Genomic DNA, 15,388 nt, shown 5'->3' with positions numbered 1-15,388 from the left:
GGGCCGCCCACGGCTTCCCTCCCTCAGGGCTCTGGCCCCCTGAGTTGGAGTCCTTGCTGGGCACTGGGAAGAGGCAGCCTGGGCAGAGCCAGGAGGGCTTCCACTGGCCTGGGCCCCAAGGCCTTCCGCATGTTGTGAGCGCCCCGTGTGTGATGACACGCAGCGTAGCGGGGCAGCGTGGGCCTGCCAGACACCAAGAACCTAATATGAACCACGTGCGTGTGCTATGCCCACGGCCTGAGTCGAGATCCTGGCATTTGATGTGCTGGGTCGTATTATAACCGTTTGTTCACATCAGCATGTTGGAACATTCACTGCGTGCTGACGTTGTGACTTTGACGTGACAGGACCTTCGCTGATGTGACTATAGCTTATCATGGCACTTATTCCAGGAATTGTCCAGCATGTCCCGGCAGCTGGTGATGTCATTTCATGGACACATGCTGTGTCCTGGGCAGATAGTGATACTTGATTCTGTTGTGATGTCAGAAACCCCACAGACATTGTCACCAGGGGGATTCCCATTGCCACCCCTCTCAATAGCTTTATGAGATATAATTCACATACCATATGACTCGCTCACTTCAAGTGTATTCGTAGAGTTGTGCAGCCATCGCCACAGTCAATTTTAGGACACTGCCATCACCCCAAAAAGAAACCCTGCACCCTTTAGCCGCCACCACCCAGTTGCATCCACCTCCCGCCCCGCCAGCCCTAGGCAGACAGATGCTCATGTACTTCTGACTCTGTAGATATTGCCTCTTCTGGCAACGAGGGGGAGACGTGGGGTGCGGGGTGGGGTGAGGGGCTCTGTGTGACCCGGTGTCTCCGCCCCCGTCAGGTGGAGGAGAACCGCCAGTACCGCATGCACAGCCTGCAGCACAGGACCGCCAGCTCCATCTACATCAACTCACGTAGCGTCTTCCTGCGCACGGAGCAGCCCGAGGGCCGCTACGTCATCATCCCCACCACCTTCGAGCCAGGCCACACTGGCGAGTTCCTGCTCCGAGTCTTCACTGACGTGCCCTCCAACTGCCGGTGCGTGGGGACTGGCTGGGGGCCTGGGTTGGCAGGGCCCAGGTCCACACCAGGCTGGCCCGCAGTCTTCAGCCCAGAGACCTTCAGTGTCGTCCTAAGCCGTGGAGCCTGGGCCTCCAGCCTGCCTGGCCTGACATTAGCATCCATCCCCTTTCTTTCCCTTCCCCTCCTCCCCTGTCCCAGCCTCTCTTGGCCACACGAAGGAGCAGCTGCTCACGTGTGCAGAGCGCTTCACAGTTTACAAAGAAGCTTTCACTCATCTCGTTTGCTCTTCCTGAACCCTGGGGTGGGAGGCCTGACCCCTTCATTTTACAGATCAGAACTGGGGATCGACGTTGGTTGGGGGTGGTTTCTAAGTCCATGCCACCAGTGGCAGAGTCCGGCTAGGTGGACCCTGAAACCATCCCCATCCCTGCTGCAGTGCAGACCTGTGCGTCCCACACTGCCCTCCCGCCTTGCTAGGCAGCCCAGAGTCGGGGCTCCCTGCCCACATCCCAGACTGGGGAGGCAGCTTGTGGAATTAGTGGACCTCGGTCCCGCCAGTATGTGCTGTGTTGGGCAAGCCCCTTCCCCTGGTGATCCTGATGCTTCCTAATCCGTAAAATGGGCAGAGTGCCAGTCACTTATCTCCCAGGGCTTTGTGAGGATTAGAGATAATACCTGTAACATCCCAGCAGAGTGCTTGGCACACAGTAATGCTCAGTACATTGCTTTTCCCTTGGGGGAGGAGGGGGCACCCTTGGGTAGGGATGGAGCAGCAGGAAGCTTATGGGGGTTTGTTTGCCCGAGACAAGCATTGTCTGGATTAAACACTGCTCTTGACCCCCGCCCCACTCTTCTTGAATCCCCTGACCTTCCGTCTTCCCGGACCCTCTCCATCACCTCCCGCCTCTTCTCCTCTGCCCTGCATCAGGGAGCTACGCCTGGATGAGCCTCCCCACTCCTGCTGGAGCTCCCTGTGCGGCTACCCCCAGCAGGTGACCCAGGTGCATGTCCTGGGGGCCACTGGTCTCAAGGACTCCCCAACAGGTGAGCTTGCCTGGAGAAAACCCCCAGCCCTCCTCCCCTCCCAAGCCACAGACACAGCCTCCAGAGCTCTCCTGCTGTCACTCATTGAGCAAACCCATCCTGACATCCACTTTGGGCCCAGCCCTGGGATGAAGCTGGGTGTATAGAGAAGAACACGCTCTGCCTCCTGCCCTTGGGCAGCTTCCAGTGTGGCAGGGCAGTCAGACACAGGGACAGGCAGCTAGGAGGGAGGGCTCAGGGAAGGCTTCCTGGAGGGGGGGGCCTTTCTCCAGGCTGAGGAGGTATTAAGGTATGAAGCCTGGTGAAGGAAAGTAGGGGAGAAAGGTGCTCCGGGCAGGGGGGAACAGCTTGGGTAAAGGTCTGGAGACCAGAGATTACCAGCATGCCCCCTCCTGTCTCTGGAAGTTAGGGAGCTGGCCAGGCTCTGGTCTCCCTTCTCCTGAATACACGAGCCCAGGCTTCTGCTTCCAGACATCTGTCTCATCCGGGGCCTGTCCCAGCCCCACCCTCACCCCGTTGCCCATTTCCTCTTTCTAGGGGCTAACTCTTACGTGATCATCAAGAGTGAGGGGGACAAAGTCCGCTCGGCCGTGCAGAAAGGCACCTCGACGCCTGAGTATGATGTGAAAGGCATCTTCTACCGCAAGAAGCCAAGCCAGCCCATCACTGTGCAGGTGAGCCCGCCTGTCTGGGGTCCCTCCTGGGCCCCCCGCCTCATGCTTCCTCACTCAGAGTGGCTGGGCCCAGCATGGCAGGGCCTTTGACAGGGACCCAGGAACACTGGGTTCTGGTTCCCACTCTGTCTCCGACACGGTGTGGCCTAGGGAATTTTCTTGCCTGCCCCTCCTGGTACCCCAGAGTCCCCTCTGTGGGGTTGATGAGTTGGATTAGCTGTAGGGATTGTGGGACACAGCAGAGTCAGACTCCCGGCCAGGGACAGTGGTCATCTCTGCCAACCTTGCCCCAAAGCCTTGGGAGTTGTTCCTTTAATTCCCCTGGTGGCAGATGGTGGGGGTGACTATTGTCTGAGAGCAGGGGATCAGAAAGCCAGGGTCCTGGGCACGGGCTTCCTTCCCCTCTCAGGCCAAGGGGACCACAGTTCTGAGCTCATTGGCAGGAAGCCCTGTGTCCCTGGAGTCCAGGCCGGCATCTCTCCCGGTGAGAAACCATCTGTAAACAAACGCTCGGGTATCCTGGGGGAGCTACTGTAGGGTTTCCAAGTTTTTTAACACTGAGTCCTACCGGATCAAATCACAGACCCATAGATGTTTGGGCTGGAAGGACCCTTAGGAGCCGTTGATCCAAACCTCATGTTGAAGATGGGGAAACCAGAGCAGGGGGTGTATCACTTGTCCAAGGTCACCCAAGGTCAACATCAGAGCTAATAATGACAGATTTAACTGTATACATGGAGGGGAGCTTTGACATATGGGAGGAAGCCTGAGGCTCTGGCAGGGGCATGGCCTTGCCCAAGGTCCATGGTGAGGCAGATGCAGGGCTCCTTTTCCTCAGCCCAGCCTGCATCACAGGAAGGGGAGTCAGGGCTCTGCCGCCGCTGTCAGCAGCCCTCACAGACCCATAGTCCTTGTCTTGGAGATGGCCCCCAACCATCCTCTGTCTCCTTCCAGATCTGGAACTACCGAGTCCTGAAGGATGAGTTCCTGGGCCAGGTGTACCTGAAGGCCAGCTCGGACGACCTCCAGGCCCTGCACACCCTCCACCTCCGAGACCGCAACAGCCGGCAGCCCAGCGACCTGCCGGGCACCGTTGCTGTGCGCGTCCTCAGCAGTGCCTCCCTCACGGCCATCTGATACCTGCCCGTCTGCCTGCACCCACAGTTCTCACCACCATCTGCATGTCCCCAACCAGGCCAGGGACCAGCCTGGGAGCCGGGACACTGGCGTCCTTTTCCCAGCTTTTCCACTGACTTGCTGTGTGACCTTGGGAGGTCTCTGCCCCTCTCAAGGACACTTGCCTCAGTGTCCCGAGGACCCCAAAGCATTCCCTTCTCATAGAGGAGTCTTCTTGCCTGAGATTTAAAATAACCCTCCCTACCCCAACTGCCACCATGGCTAAGGGACTCTATCCGTTGAAAACCTTTTCCCAAGGCCCTGCTGTCTGCCAGCAGAGTGCCAAGAAGATGTCACTTGTTTACACACAAACTGCCACATCCCCAAGGCCCACTCTTGCCCCTTGTGTCCCAGGCCTGCCCCAGTGTCCAAGACTTGCTTTCTTTGTCACCTACATCTGGTTTTCTAGCCACCTTGAAAGGACTCTTGGCTCTTGGGTTCCTGCCCAGGCTAGAATTTGGGAAATGTCCAGGTGACATCTGTCCATTCTCGAATCCCATCCACTCACCCGCCCATCATGTATTTATTCAAAGGAGATTTGCCAAATGAATAAACGATGCCCATGAGACTCCATGTGGAGCCGGGCCTCTCCTCGCAGCTCTGGGAGGCCCGGCGTCCGTCCTGGGCCTCGCCTCTGCTCTCAGGTCCTCTCAGATACAGACGCCCAGAGGAGCTGCAGCCACCTTCTCCTTCTAGGTTCTGATTGCATTCCCAGCCTCTGGTTTAGGGTCCCCGGAGAGGTGGTGGAGGGGAAGGAGTGTGTCTGATGTAGTGGGCCAGGCGGGGAGAGACCTGAGGGGAGGCACATGCTCCCAGGACCCCCTCTGCTGCAAGACCTGGGCTTTTCCCGGGAGCAGGGACTCTGGAGTGGTGGTCTCAGGTCCGCTGGCATCAGTTTGCACATTGGGCTTGACAGGAGATGGTAAATCCATTGTCTGACCAGAGGCCCTTCCACCAACATTCCCCCCCAAAACGTAGCTGAGGAGCCATAACCCTCTTGCTGCCCGGACCAAAACGCTCCTTTTAGTCCTCAACGTTTTATATTCTTTCCGTTTTAACTCTCAATTTTAACCAGGGGTTTTTAAAGGAAAACTGAAAGCCAGAACCCTTTTTTCTTCTTAAACTCCAGTTCCTGTGATCCTCTGATTTTATTTTGATCTGCTTGGGGAGGGACGTGGTGAGGTCATACCTTCTCAGAGGAGGTCTGGAGGTGGATGAAGAAGATGGGGGTTTGTACTTGGATGTTTTACAAGCCAGCACCTGCTGTGTTCTTGGAGAGTGTTGGCGCTGTGACCAGCTTTGGATCTCTCCTGTGCCCTTCTCAGGCTCCAGACCAGGTGAAGTCAATGAAAAAGTCCAGTTGGTTCGAGATCAGGAATTCCTGTGGCCTTGCTGGGAATTCCTTTGGGGAACCTGGCTTTTCGGCTCCAGATCTGGCTCTTGGGTGCAGTGTCCTGGCTGGATATGCTGGATTCTTGACTTTGCTGGATCCTTGACCCCTCGCTCCGGCTGGCTCTGCTCCTGTGTCCTGGCCCTGGGTCGCGGGAGGGGCCAGGAACTGAATGACAAGGAGGACAATAAGATTCCTTCTCAAAAAGCTGGGACTTCTCCTCAAGAACCCGAACCTAGGGTGAGGACTTCGTGTGTGACCAGGAGCAAGTTGCTTAGACCTCCTGTGCCTCGATTTCCCCCGCTGCAAAGTGGGGCCAGTGATTATCGTTTGTCAGCACTCTTACTAACAAGTGCTGTATAAGGGCAAAACAATACCCTTTCTCTATGTATCTCTGTATGCGTACACACTATACACAGTCATGTAATCACCACTTCTCAGTGTCTGTTTGAAAGGAAGACTCCTGAGTTGGGTGGAGCGTCGAGGGCCGGATACGCCAGCCTGGGGCCTCTGGGGCCGACACACGGGTCTTTGCTCAGCCATGTCCACCTGGGCTACGGGGGCAAACCAGGACCAGCTGGCAGACCTGTGTGGGCTTCAGCCTGGGGGCCGGGCATTGTGTCCCTCGACTCCCTTCTCAGACAGAACTGGTTCGGCAGCCCTGCCCCTCTTGGTGGGCCAGGCTGGCTCCTGGCCGTGTGGGGATCCTGGTCCCCAGGAGGCCCCGGGGACTGGGCAGGTGAGGATGGAGCTCTTTCAGGCCGGGACCGGAGGGTGAGTGGGGAGAGCAGCTGCTCTGTTTGCCTGGTGCGCCCTGCAGCCCACAGGGGCCTCAAGTCCCCATTTGCAGATGGGTAGGGCCCCTGCCCCACAGCACCCCGAGCTGGGCTGCGTTCCCCGCAGGGCCGAGCGCAGGGTCAGGGGAGTGGAGACCTGTTCTGTTCTCAGAATAAATGTTATCACAATTCCAGAAAGGCCTTCCTGTGTCTGTCCCTCTGGGGATAAGGGACAATGAAGGGAATGTTTCCCAGGCCTGGGTGACTGTCCTCTGGTTAGAGAGCCACATGAGGGAGTTACAGCTGAGGCTGGACCCCGATGCCTGCCTGGTGGGACTGTGCTGGCATCATTGGGGTCATTCAGCTGTCCCTTCACCTGGCCTTTTCCCAAGTCCCGTCCCAGGCACTGGGGGCAGGGGAAACAGCCACAGTGCCTGCTCCGGGGCGGTGTACAAACTGGTGGGGAAGACATGCAGAGAACCAGTGGCGAGGCAGCGTGGGAGCTACTGGGTGTTCCCTGAGCCTGCTGGGGGCAGGAAGGCCTCGCCCCGAGCCAGTTGTGGAATAGAGGGGGGCAGCCGCATGAAGGGCAGCCAAAAAGGAGATGGGCTTATGGGGATACAGGTGGATGTAGAGGATCAGAGTGGAGGCTGTTGAGGGGAAGATGATGGCAGCTCGAGCCAGAAAGCCGGGGGTGGCGGGGAGGAGAAACCAGAGAGATTTCAGAGGTAGAGTGGACAGAACTTGATGGCTGGGTTGGGAGTGGGGAGTAAGGGAAAAATAAATGAACTAAGACCAAGATTTCCTCATAAGACTGGGAGACAAGGATGTGCTGAATGATGTGCCCACCTTAGCGGGGTGCCTGGCCGCTGGTGGGTGCTGAGTAGCTGTAGCTGGGCAGCATCTGGCGGGGACCACATACCCCCGCGCCACTCCGCGCCCATCCCTCACAGCTCAGACCTGCGTTCTGCCTGGGGCACCATTTCCTCTTCGGGCCTCAGCTTTCCCATCTGTGTGAGGCTGACACCACTCGCCCACCCAGTCTGGCCGGCTCAGCAAGAGATGATTAGAGGGATGGTAGGTACCAAGTGCGGACGGCAGGTGGGAGTCCAGCAGTGGGGGCAGTGTTCAGGAGCAACTCCGGTCATGGGCACCCGGCCAAGCACACTCCAGCATCCAGGGGTCTTCAGGGGTCAGGATCGTCGGGTCAGAGGGAGCCCCAGGCTTGGCAGAGCCTGGGTCCCAGCGCTGTCGCTTCCCACCCGCTGCTCCAGGCAGAGGCTGCATGCTCAGCCTTGCTCTCCAGGGGGCGCCATCGGGCAGCCGTGCCCAGGCGGTGGCGCAGTTGGGCCATTGGTCCCTCCCTGGGTCCCCCACCCCATCCTTTGGGTGGCAGCCAGGTGGCCCCTCGCTGCAGGCACAACCCCAGTTACAGAGAATCCAAAAGAGTACCTCCCTCCGCCCCGGCCAGACCTGTCCTGGAGAGGCCTGCCTGGCTGGGGCGGGCTGCCAGGTCGCTGCAGGCGAAGGGCCATGACGTGCAAGGGCCAGGTCTCAACAGGGAGTCCTCGGTGGTACTGTCTTCGCTGACGCTAATAACGAACATTTTGTTTACTGTCTTCCTCGTTTACCCTCCTCCCCTACTGTAAAATCGCATTTTCCACCTCAGTTTGCACGAGTCCCTGGTACATGCAGCATTGCTCCCAGTCAGCTGCTTCGAGAAGGTTTCCTGGATGATTAGAGACGGCAGGCATCCCGCGGCCCAGCCCCCAGAACAAGCTGTGGGGCAGTGGTGAAGTGATGAACTTCAGGGGGACGCATCTGAGGCGAGCCCTCGGGAAGTGGCCTGGGGCAAGGGCAGGGTCTGTGTGTGTGTGTGGAGCAAGGGGGGCAGAAAGGGCCAGGAGGCAGGACTTGCTACCTCCTGCCCTGCCTCGCCTGGTCCTTTGCTCTGAGTCTCAAACAGCCATTTTGCGGAGAAGGAAACAGTCTTGGCAGACAGCAGGCAGGCGCCAAGACTCAGCAAATCAGTGACCAAGTCGGGATCAGAACAAGGTTTCCTGCCCAGGTGCTGAGAGCAGGTGGTGGGCATTACTGCAAATGACAGGAGGCAGCTGAGGCTGGGATGAGTGGCTCTGGGCCTGCTCGCACGCTGGTGCTGGTCGGCAGCACAGCCGAGAAAGACCCCAGTGCCCCGGCCTCCCCGCTGGGCGGCCAGGGCTCCGCCAGGGCCCTGGGCAGCACAGCCCGCCTCCCATGCTGATGTCACGACACCCAGACCTCGAAGAGGCCCTCCGACTCCGCCGCCCGGGGGAAGGCTCTGGAGTGGGGAGGAGAGGGCAGCAGTGCCCGCCGGAGAGCTGCCCTGGGCAGGAAGGAAAAGGAGAGACTGAGAGAGACACTCACACGGTGAAAGACTGCAAGACCCAGAGAGACCCCCAGAGCACAGTCACGGAGCAGAGACAGAGGAAGAGGGGCGTGTGTCTGCAGATTTTCCCACACGGCCACCCAGCTTCCCGAGCCCTCTGTGCAGGTGGCAGCTGCAGCCAGGCGGTGGGCAGCAGGGACCCAGGGTAAGGGTGGGCTGCCCGCTGTCCTGAGCCTGGGAGAAGGGTTTGCTGGACTTCGGGGGAGTCATGGGCTCGGGCCACCCTGGAGCCACTGTCCCCACAGCCAATTGCTCCTGGTCTGGGCTCCCTGCCATCTCTGTCCAGAGCTGGGACAGGGGGCAGACATGCTGGGGGTGGCAGGCACAGAGTCCTCTGTCCCTGACTCTTTGTCTCCTTAGGCCTCTCTCAGCCACTATCTCTTTCTTTATCTCTCTCCTTGGAAAAGTCGCTTCCTTCCTCTGTGCCTCAAATTTCCCATCTGTGAAATGGGAGATGAAGCCCCATCAGCCATGGTTGTTGGGAGGACAAGGTAAAATTGAGTATGGGTATAGAAATGTAAATACAGTTCTGTGTTCTCTGTTGTCAATTTAAAAAGCAATTAACTTGAACAGGGATTAGTTTTTGTTTTCAGGAAAAAAAAAATGTCTATTTTGTAGCTTTTTCCTCACACGTGGCCCTTAAATTCTATGCCCTTTCCACCCCTTTCCACCCCCCAAAGCCCTGAAGGCCCTGGTTCTGCCCCTGGCTCTCGGGGCTCACACTGGTGCAGGATGCCAGCACCACAGCTGGGCATCCTCTTCACAGACGTAACTCCCCATAGCAGCTGCTTGCTGGCCTTGTTGAATTCCCTCTCAGCCAGGCACCCAGGCCAGGTGCAGGTCTCCAGAAGGACGGTGTGCTGCTGCTGTATCCCGGAGTCCCCAGGGCAGGGGTCAGGGCTCAGGTGTCAGGTAGTGTCATGGGCAGAGGATCAAATGCCCCAGCGCCTCTGAATGGACCTTATGAAAAATTGATGCTCATCCTGGGAGGCAGGTAGGGGGCCAGAGGGGCCTCATGCCGGGGCCGATGCGCTGGGGCTGCTTTTGATCACCACGCTCAGTCCCACGAGTCCTTCCTGAGCTGTCCCTGGGCCTGGCCCTGTGCTGTGTGAGGTGATGGCTGAGCCCCACACCCTACCCTGTATCAACTCCCTTACTTTGGGAGCAGAGATGGGGACAGACCCTGACCAGACAACAAACGCATATAGTCAGGGCTGGATAGAGGGAAATATCGGCGCTCTTGGCAGCCTGGGGACAGTCAGGGAAGGCTTCCTGGAGGGGGTACCATCTAAACTGAGCCATGAAGCATAGGTGGGAATTTATTAGTCAGAATTCCAGGCAGAGGGTCCAGTATATACAAAGTCTAAGTAAGAAGTATAAAAAGGGCCAGCATATTTCAGGAAGAGTGAGTGCTGAGAATGGCCCAAGGGCAGGGGTGGAGAAGGAAGAAAGCAGAGAGAGGCAAGACTGAGACGCATAGTGCTGGGCCTTAAACGCAAGATGGGGGAGGGATTAGAGCCCCCATCCTGAAGGCCGGGGGTGCTCTGGAAGGGTTTTAGGCACGGCGTGTCATGAGCAGGTCATGTTCAGCCTGACCCTCCTCTTGGGCCAGGCTGTCTCTGTCACCTGTACTCCTGGGGTAGCTCTGAGCTGGGTGGCCAGAGACCAAGTCCTAGTCCTGAATTTGTCCTGCCCTGCTGTGTGACCTTTGGCAAGTCTTGGTCCCTCTCTGGGCCCCTTTGCCCGTATGTCCAGGGGAGAGGGCTAGACTTTCTACTTCTTAGGAGCCCTTTGGGAATCTCTGAATAACAGTAGTAAAAAAGGAGCTCAGCTGCTCTGCGCAGTGGAACTGGTGATGGTGGCAGAAGCTCAGGTCACGCAGGCTGGGCTGTGACCAGAGGGAGAGAAGCCAGGGAGGGTTCCTCAGGGAGGAGGGGCTGGGGCTTTGGGAAGAGCCCAGGTGACCCCAGCCAGGCTCAATGCTTCCAGGACTGGCTGGCTCAGAGGCTTGACATGGTCTCTCTCCCTGCAGAACTGTGTCTGGCCAGGCGGGCAGTAGGAGCATTTGACCAAGGACAATGGTGATTCTTCAGCAGGTGAGGGCTCCTTCATCTTTCTATCAGGAATAACCCTGTTGGGTGGCTCATCCTTCCCTATCCCATATTCTCTTATCCATGTTCTTAGCTGTAGAATCCCCTCCCTAATCCTTTCTTCTAGAAAACTCCTATCTATGCTTCAAAACCCAAGTGTGAAACTTTCCCTGACTCTCTCAGAGACCATTCTCCCTGTGATGTGTCTGTTGGGGCCTCCCTTTCTCATTGCACTCACCCCACTGGTCAGAAATTACTTATTTATGTACATCTCTGAATCCCCAGGTAGTCCAGGCAGTGGAACAGCATGTGCAAAGGCCCAGATGTAGAGAAGCCCTTGGGGAAAGGGAAGACGAAGTTGGCAAGTCTATTGAAGCCAGACCAGGAAGGGCCTTGAGCCTGACTGGGGAGCAGTGAATGGGGGATGACGTGGCTGGAGCTGCAGGCCCCGAGGGTAATATGGGGAAGAAGCAGAGGTGCTGCCCCCAGCTGAGTCCTCCAGCTCCCCTTCCTTCCCAGGGCCACAGTGGCCCCTGACCCTCAGCCCTTCCCCGTGATCAGCCTGAGGCTCTAATGAGCTCCTGGTCTCCAGATCCAGGAATGTGGGCCCTGAGCCAGGTCGGCCTGGCACCAGGCCCTTGGGCTGGTAGGGGTGTGTGCTGTGGAGGCTTGGCCAGTGGCTTCATGTCCTCCAGGACCATGTGGGACCAACGGGCAGCCGTGCCCTGCAGCTGCGTGTTTGAGTGTGAGTTATGTATACGTGTGTATGTGAGAAGGCAGGCGTCAGGGCAGGATCAGGACAGACAGTCTTCTGTCCTGGGGCTGGAGGAGTCCCCCTCTAGAGCCCCTTGGCCTGAGAGCCTCTTCAAAGGCTCATCAGAGATGGCCAAGACCAAAAACAGAAGGAAAAGTCACTGTCACTGAGTGTTTGCAGGGTGCCAGGGCCTGGGCTGCAGGCGGGGCTGGGTGGATGGGGACATTTGCAGACCCCAGAGGGAGGGCCTGGGCCACTCGTAGCTCCCACAGCCGTTTTCCCTCAGGAGGCCTCTGACTCGCTGTCCACGCTCCTCCAACCAGCCCCCCTGAACGCCGGCCCATCTCGTCTGGCAGCCTCTGCTGGGAGCAGGTATCTGCAGGTGGACCTGGCTCTGCCCACCCCGCACACAGAAAGCACATTTCTGTTACTTCTTTGGTCCTGAATGAAGTCCCAGCTCTGGGGAGCCAGCCAGCCACGCAGCTCCCCAGGCAGAGCCCACAGCCCTGGGCTCATCTTGGGCTTTGCTGTTGATAAATGTGTGGACCTGGGGCACGCACGTCCTTCAGCCTTCCTGAGCCTCAGTTTCCTCATCTGTAAAACGAGGATAAAAACCTTCCTTTCCTAGGATGGTTGTTGTGAAGATGAAATGCCACGAGGAGTTCAATCAGAGTGCTTGCCTTTCACCTGCCTACCAGGTCCGCCTCCTCCCGCCACCCCTTCCCTGTCCTGAAAGACAGTCGGTCTGCCCGAGCACTTGGTCCCTCTTTTCCTGGGTGACTTCTAAGTCCTCGCTGTGGCCAAGACTCCCTTTGGGACCCTTCCCTCCTCTGTCCATATTAGAGTCTGATCGCACGCCACCTTCTTTCCCTGCCTTCCTGGGGCCTCCTGGTGAGCCCAGAAACGGGGGACAGCCTTCATCCTGCTCCCCACTGCCTCCTCAGCTCCAGCACCAGCCCGCTCAGAGGTGGAGCTCTGTGCAGAATGAATGAACGATTTTGATTTCACCCTCATTTTGTCCGAGGGGCTGGGGCGAGCATGATACCTACCTCAAAGGGATGTTAGAGAACAAAATATCGTAACACATATACAGCGCTTAGCCCAATGCTGGACACAGCTCAAAAGAGTTTAACGGCCGTGGCGACTACTACTAAAATCATATCAATAGTGTTCCTGTGTATGAGAATTTCCCATTCTTTTCTCTTTCACTTTACTTGGCATAAATATTTATTTGGGATAAATTCTTTGAGGAGACCTCAGAGAATATGATGTTTCTTGCCCCATGTGTAGAGTGTCCCAGTGTGGGACATATCAGTGACAGATACTCACCCATCCCTCCCTCATTCCTTCCATTCATCGATCATGCCAGCCTTTCTGAGCCCCACAGAGTACCAGGCGCAGAAAACACCTTCATAAAGTTGTGCTCAGAATCCAAATCTCTTCATTATGAAAAGATGTTATTCACTTGTTGAGGGTTCTAATTCTTCAAAAGTAGCATCCACATTGGTCCTACTATGTGCCGGGTACTCTCTATACATGATCTCATTTTATTGCCATAAGGCTGTAGGGTAGGGATCTTTGTGCCGATATTGCCGGTGAAGAAACTGAAGCCCAGATAGGGTAATTTATTTTTATTTTATTTTTTTTTTCATTTCAGCTATGCTTTTATTTATTTATTTTTTTAACATCTTTATTGAAGTATAATTGCTTTACAATGGTGTGTTAGCTTCTGCTGTATCACAAAGTGAATCAGCTATACATATACATATATCCCCATATCTCCTCCCTCTTGCGTCTCCCTCCCGCCCTCCCTATCCCACCCCTCTAGGTGGTCACAGAGCACCGAGCAGATCTCCCTGTGCTACGCGGCTGCTTCCCACTAGCTATCTATTTTACATTTGGCAGCGTATATATGTCCCAGATAGGTAATTTAGCCATGAGCTGGGGCAGGTCCAGACAGGATAGGGAGCCATGCTGGTGAGGGGGGCAGCATGCAGGCAGAGGAGACCTTGGGAAAGGGCTGCTGTGCAGGGCACAGGGCTGTGGCACAAGGAGCAGGCACAGGGCTCAGGGGAGGAGGTCAGACTTCCACTGCTGGGTGGCATTCGCAGAGCGTGAGCTCTTTCCTAGGGACCCTGTGGTAGTCTGGGCAGACCCATCATGTTGATGGCTTTGGGAGTAGGGTCGGAGTGTCTGGAGGTTCCTAGTGTGCCAGAAGCCACCTCCTCCAGCCACGTTCTCACTCACCCACCCAGCAAAGTGGCACTCAGCCCCTTCTCTGTACCGGGCTGGGCACAAAGGATGCAGAGATAAATTGACTGCTCCCTGTCCTGGAGGAGTTTCCAGACCAAAGGGGGAGGCAGCTCCGAAACACAGCAAGGGTGCCCATGAGCGGAACTGTGATAGCAGGAGGCCTGGGGGTGGAGTAGGGTGGGAGGGAGCCTGGGGATGGGGGAGGCTTCTGCCTCGCCTGCGGTACGGCAGGGTGGGGTGGTGATGTCAGGGAAGGCTCTGAGGCTGTTGTGGTAGCCCCTCACATACAGATGGGGGGCTGTGGTCTCAGGAGGAGGGAAAGCTAGCTGGTGCTTGTGAGAACCCAGAGATCTGTGGTACACGTGACCCACTTCTTTAGGACCTCAGGGAAGGCTGCTGTGCTTCGGTAAGATGTGATTTCTGGCTCTGTGGTGAGGCCAGTGTGGGGACTAGATGTACTTCGCCCAGATTCATGGATCAGAGTGAAGTTTGAAGATAAATCTGTGGACTGTTGATAACAGTTGGATTAAATCTTTTATTAAAATATAATGTTCTTCTTTGTCTGTTGTAACAATTCCTGATTTAAAGTCCATTTTGTCTCATATTAGTACAGCCACCTCAGCTCTCTTTTGGTTACTGTTTTCAAGGAGTATATTTTTCTATCCTTTCACTTTCAACCTATTTGTGTCTTTGGATCTAAAGTGAGTCTCTTGTAGATAGCATATAGTTGGATCATGTGTTATTTTTTTTAAACCTATTCTGACAACCTCTACCTTTTAATTGGAGAGTTAAATTCATTTCCATTTAAAGACTTACTTCTGCCATTTTGCTGTTTTTTTAATATGTCATATCTTTCCCCTGTCAACTCCTCTATAATGACTTCTTTTTTTTTAATTGAAGTATAGTTGATTTACAATGTTGTGTTAGTTTCAGGTGTACAGCAAAGTGATTCAGTTATATAATACATATATATATATATATATATATATATTTTTTTTTTTTTTTTTTCAGATTCTTTTCCCTTATAGGTTATTACAAAATATTGAGTATAGTTCCCTGGGTTATACAGTAGGTCCTTGTTGGTTATCTATTTTATAAATAGTAGTGGGTATCTGTTAATCCCAAACTCCTAATTTATCCCTCCCCCCCTTTCCCCTTTGGTTACCGTAGTTAGTTTGTTTTCTATGTCTGTGGGTCTATTTCTGTTTTGTATTTAAGTTCATTTGTATCTTTTTTTTTTTTTAGATTCTACTCTATGATGCCTTCTTTTGTGTTTGATTTTTTCCCCCACTCTACTGTTTTGGTTCCCTTCTCATTCATTTCCCTCTCTCTCTCTCTCTCTCTCTCTCTCTCTCTTCTATATATATATATATATATTTTTTTTTTTTTTTTTCCCTAGTAGTTACTCTGGGGTTTACAATTAACACCTTACATTTATAACAATCTAGTGAGGGTTAACACCAACTTAGCTTCAATAGTATATGGAAACTCTGCTCTTATACAGTTCCATCCCTCTCTCTTTACACTATTATTGTCAGAAATTACATCTTTATACACTGTGTGCCCATTAACATAGATTTATAATTGTTATTTTATGCATTTGTCTTTTAAATCACATAGGAAAAAAGAGAAGTGACAAACCAAAGATAACAATAAGACTGGCTCTTATATTTACCTTTGTAGTTACCTTACTGGGTTCTTATTTCTTTGTATGGCGTTGAGTTACTGTCTAGTGTCATTTAATTTTAGCCTGAAGGATTATTTTTGCATTTCTTGTAGA

The 15,388-nt window shown here is 54.8% G+C and overlaps 2 protein-coding genes across 5 annotated transcripts in view; both read left to right on the top strand.

The window, feature by feature from the left end:
• CAPN5 (calpain 5) overlaps positions 1–5,737 on the top strand; it is a 57,294-nt gene extending 51,557 nt beyond the window's left edge. For both annotated transcript variants that reach the window (XM_036862164.1, XM_036862163.1), the window contains exons 10-13: positions 842–1,038; positions 1,952–2,067; positions 2,605–2,741; positions 3,696–5,737. In XM_036862164.1, the coding sequence (XP_036718059.1) occupies positions 842–1,038; positions 1,952–2,067; positions 2,605–2,741; positions 3,696–3,878 (633 nt within the window). In that variant the 3' untranslated portion in view covers positions 3,879–5,737. The remainder of the gene's footprint in view (positions 1–841; positions 1,039–1,951; positions 2,068–2,604; positions 2,742–3,695) is intronic.
• A 4,803-nt stretch (positions 5,738–10,540) lies between these two features.
• MYO7A (myosin VIIA) overlaps positions 10,541–15,388 on the top strand; it is a 105,118-nt gene continuing 100,270 nt past the window's right edge. For all 3 annotated transcript variants that reach the window (XM_036861948.1, XM_036861946.1, XM_036861947.1), the window contains exon 1: positions 10,541–10,607. In XM_036861948.1, the coding sequence (XP_036717843.1) occupies positions 10,590–10,607 (18 nt within the window). In that variant the 5' untranslated portion in view covers positions 10,541–10,589. The remainder of the gene's footprint in view (positions 10,608–15,388) is intronic.

The sequence above is a fragment of the Balaenoptera musculus genome, chromosome 8 (genome assembly GCF_009873245.2).
Source record: "Balaenoptera musculus isolate JJ_BM4_2016_0621 chromosome 8, mBalMus1.pri.v3, whole genome shotgun sequence".
NCBI classification, from domain to species: Eukaryota; Metazoa; Chordata; class Mammalia; order Artiodactyla; family Balaenopteridae; genus Balaenoptera; species Balaenoptera musculus.
Note: the sequence above shows the minus strand (reverse complement) of the source record. Positions and strands in the feature narration are given on the sequence as shown.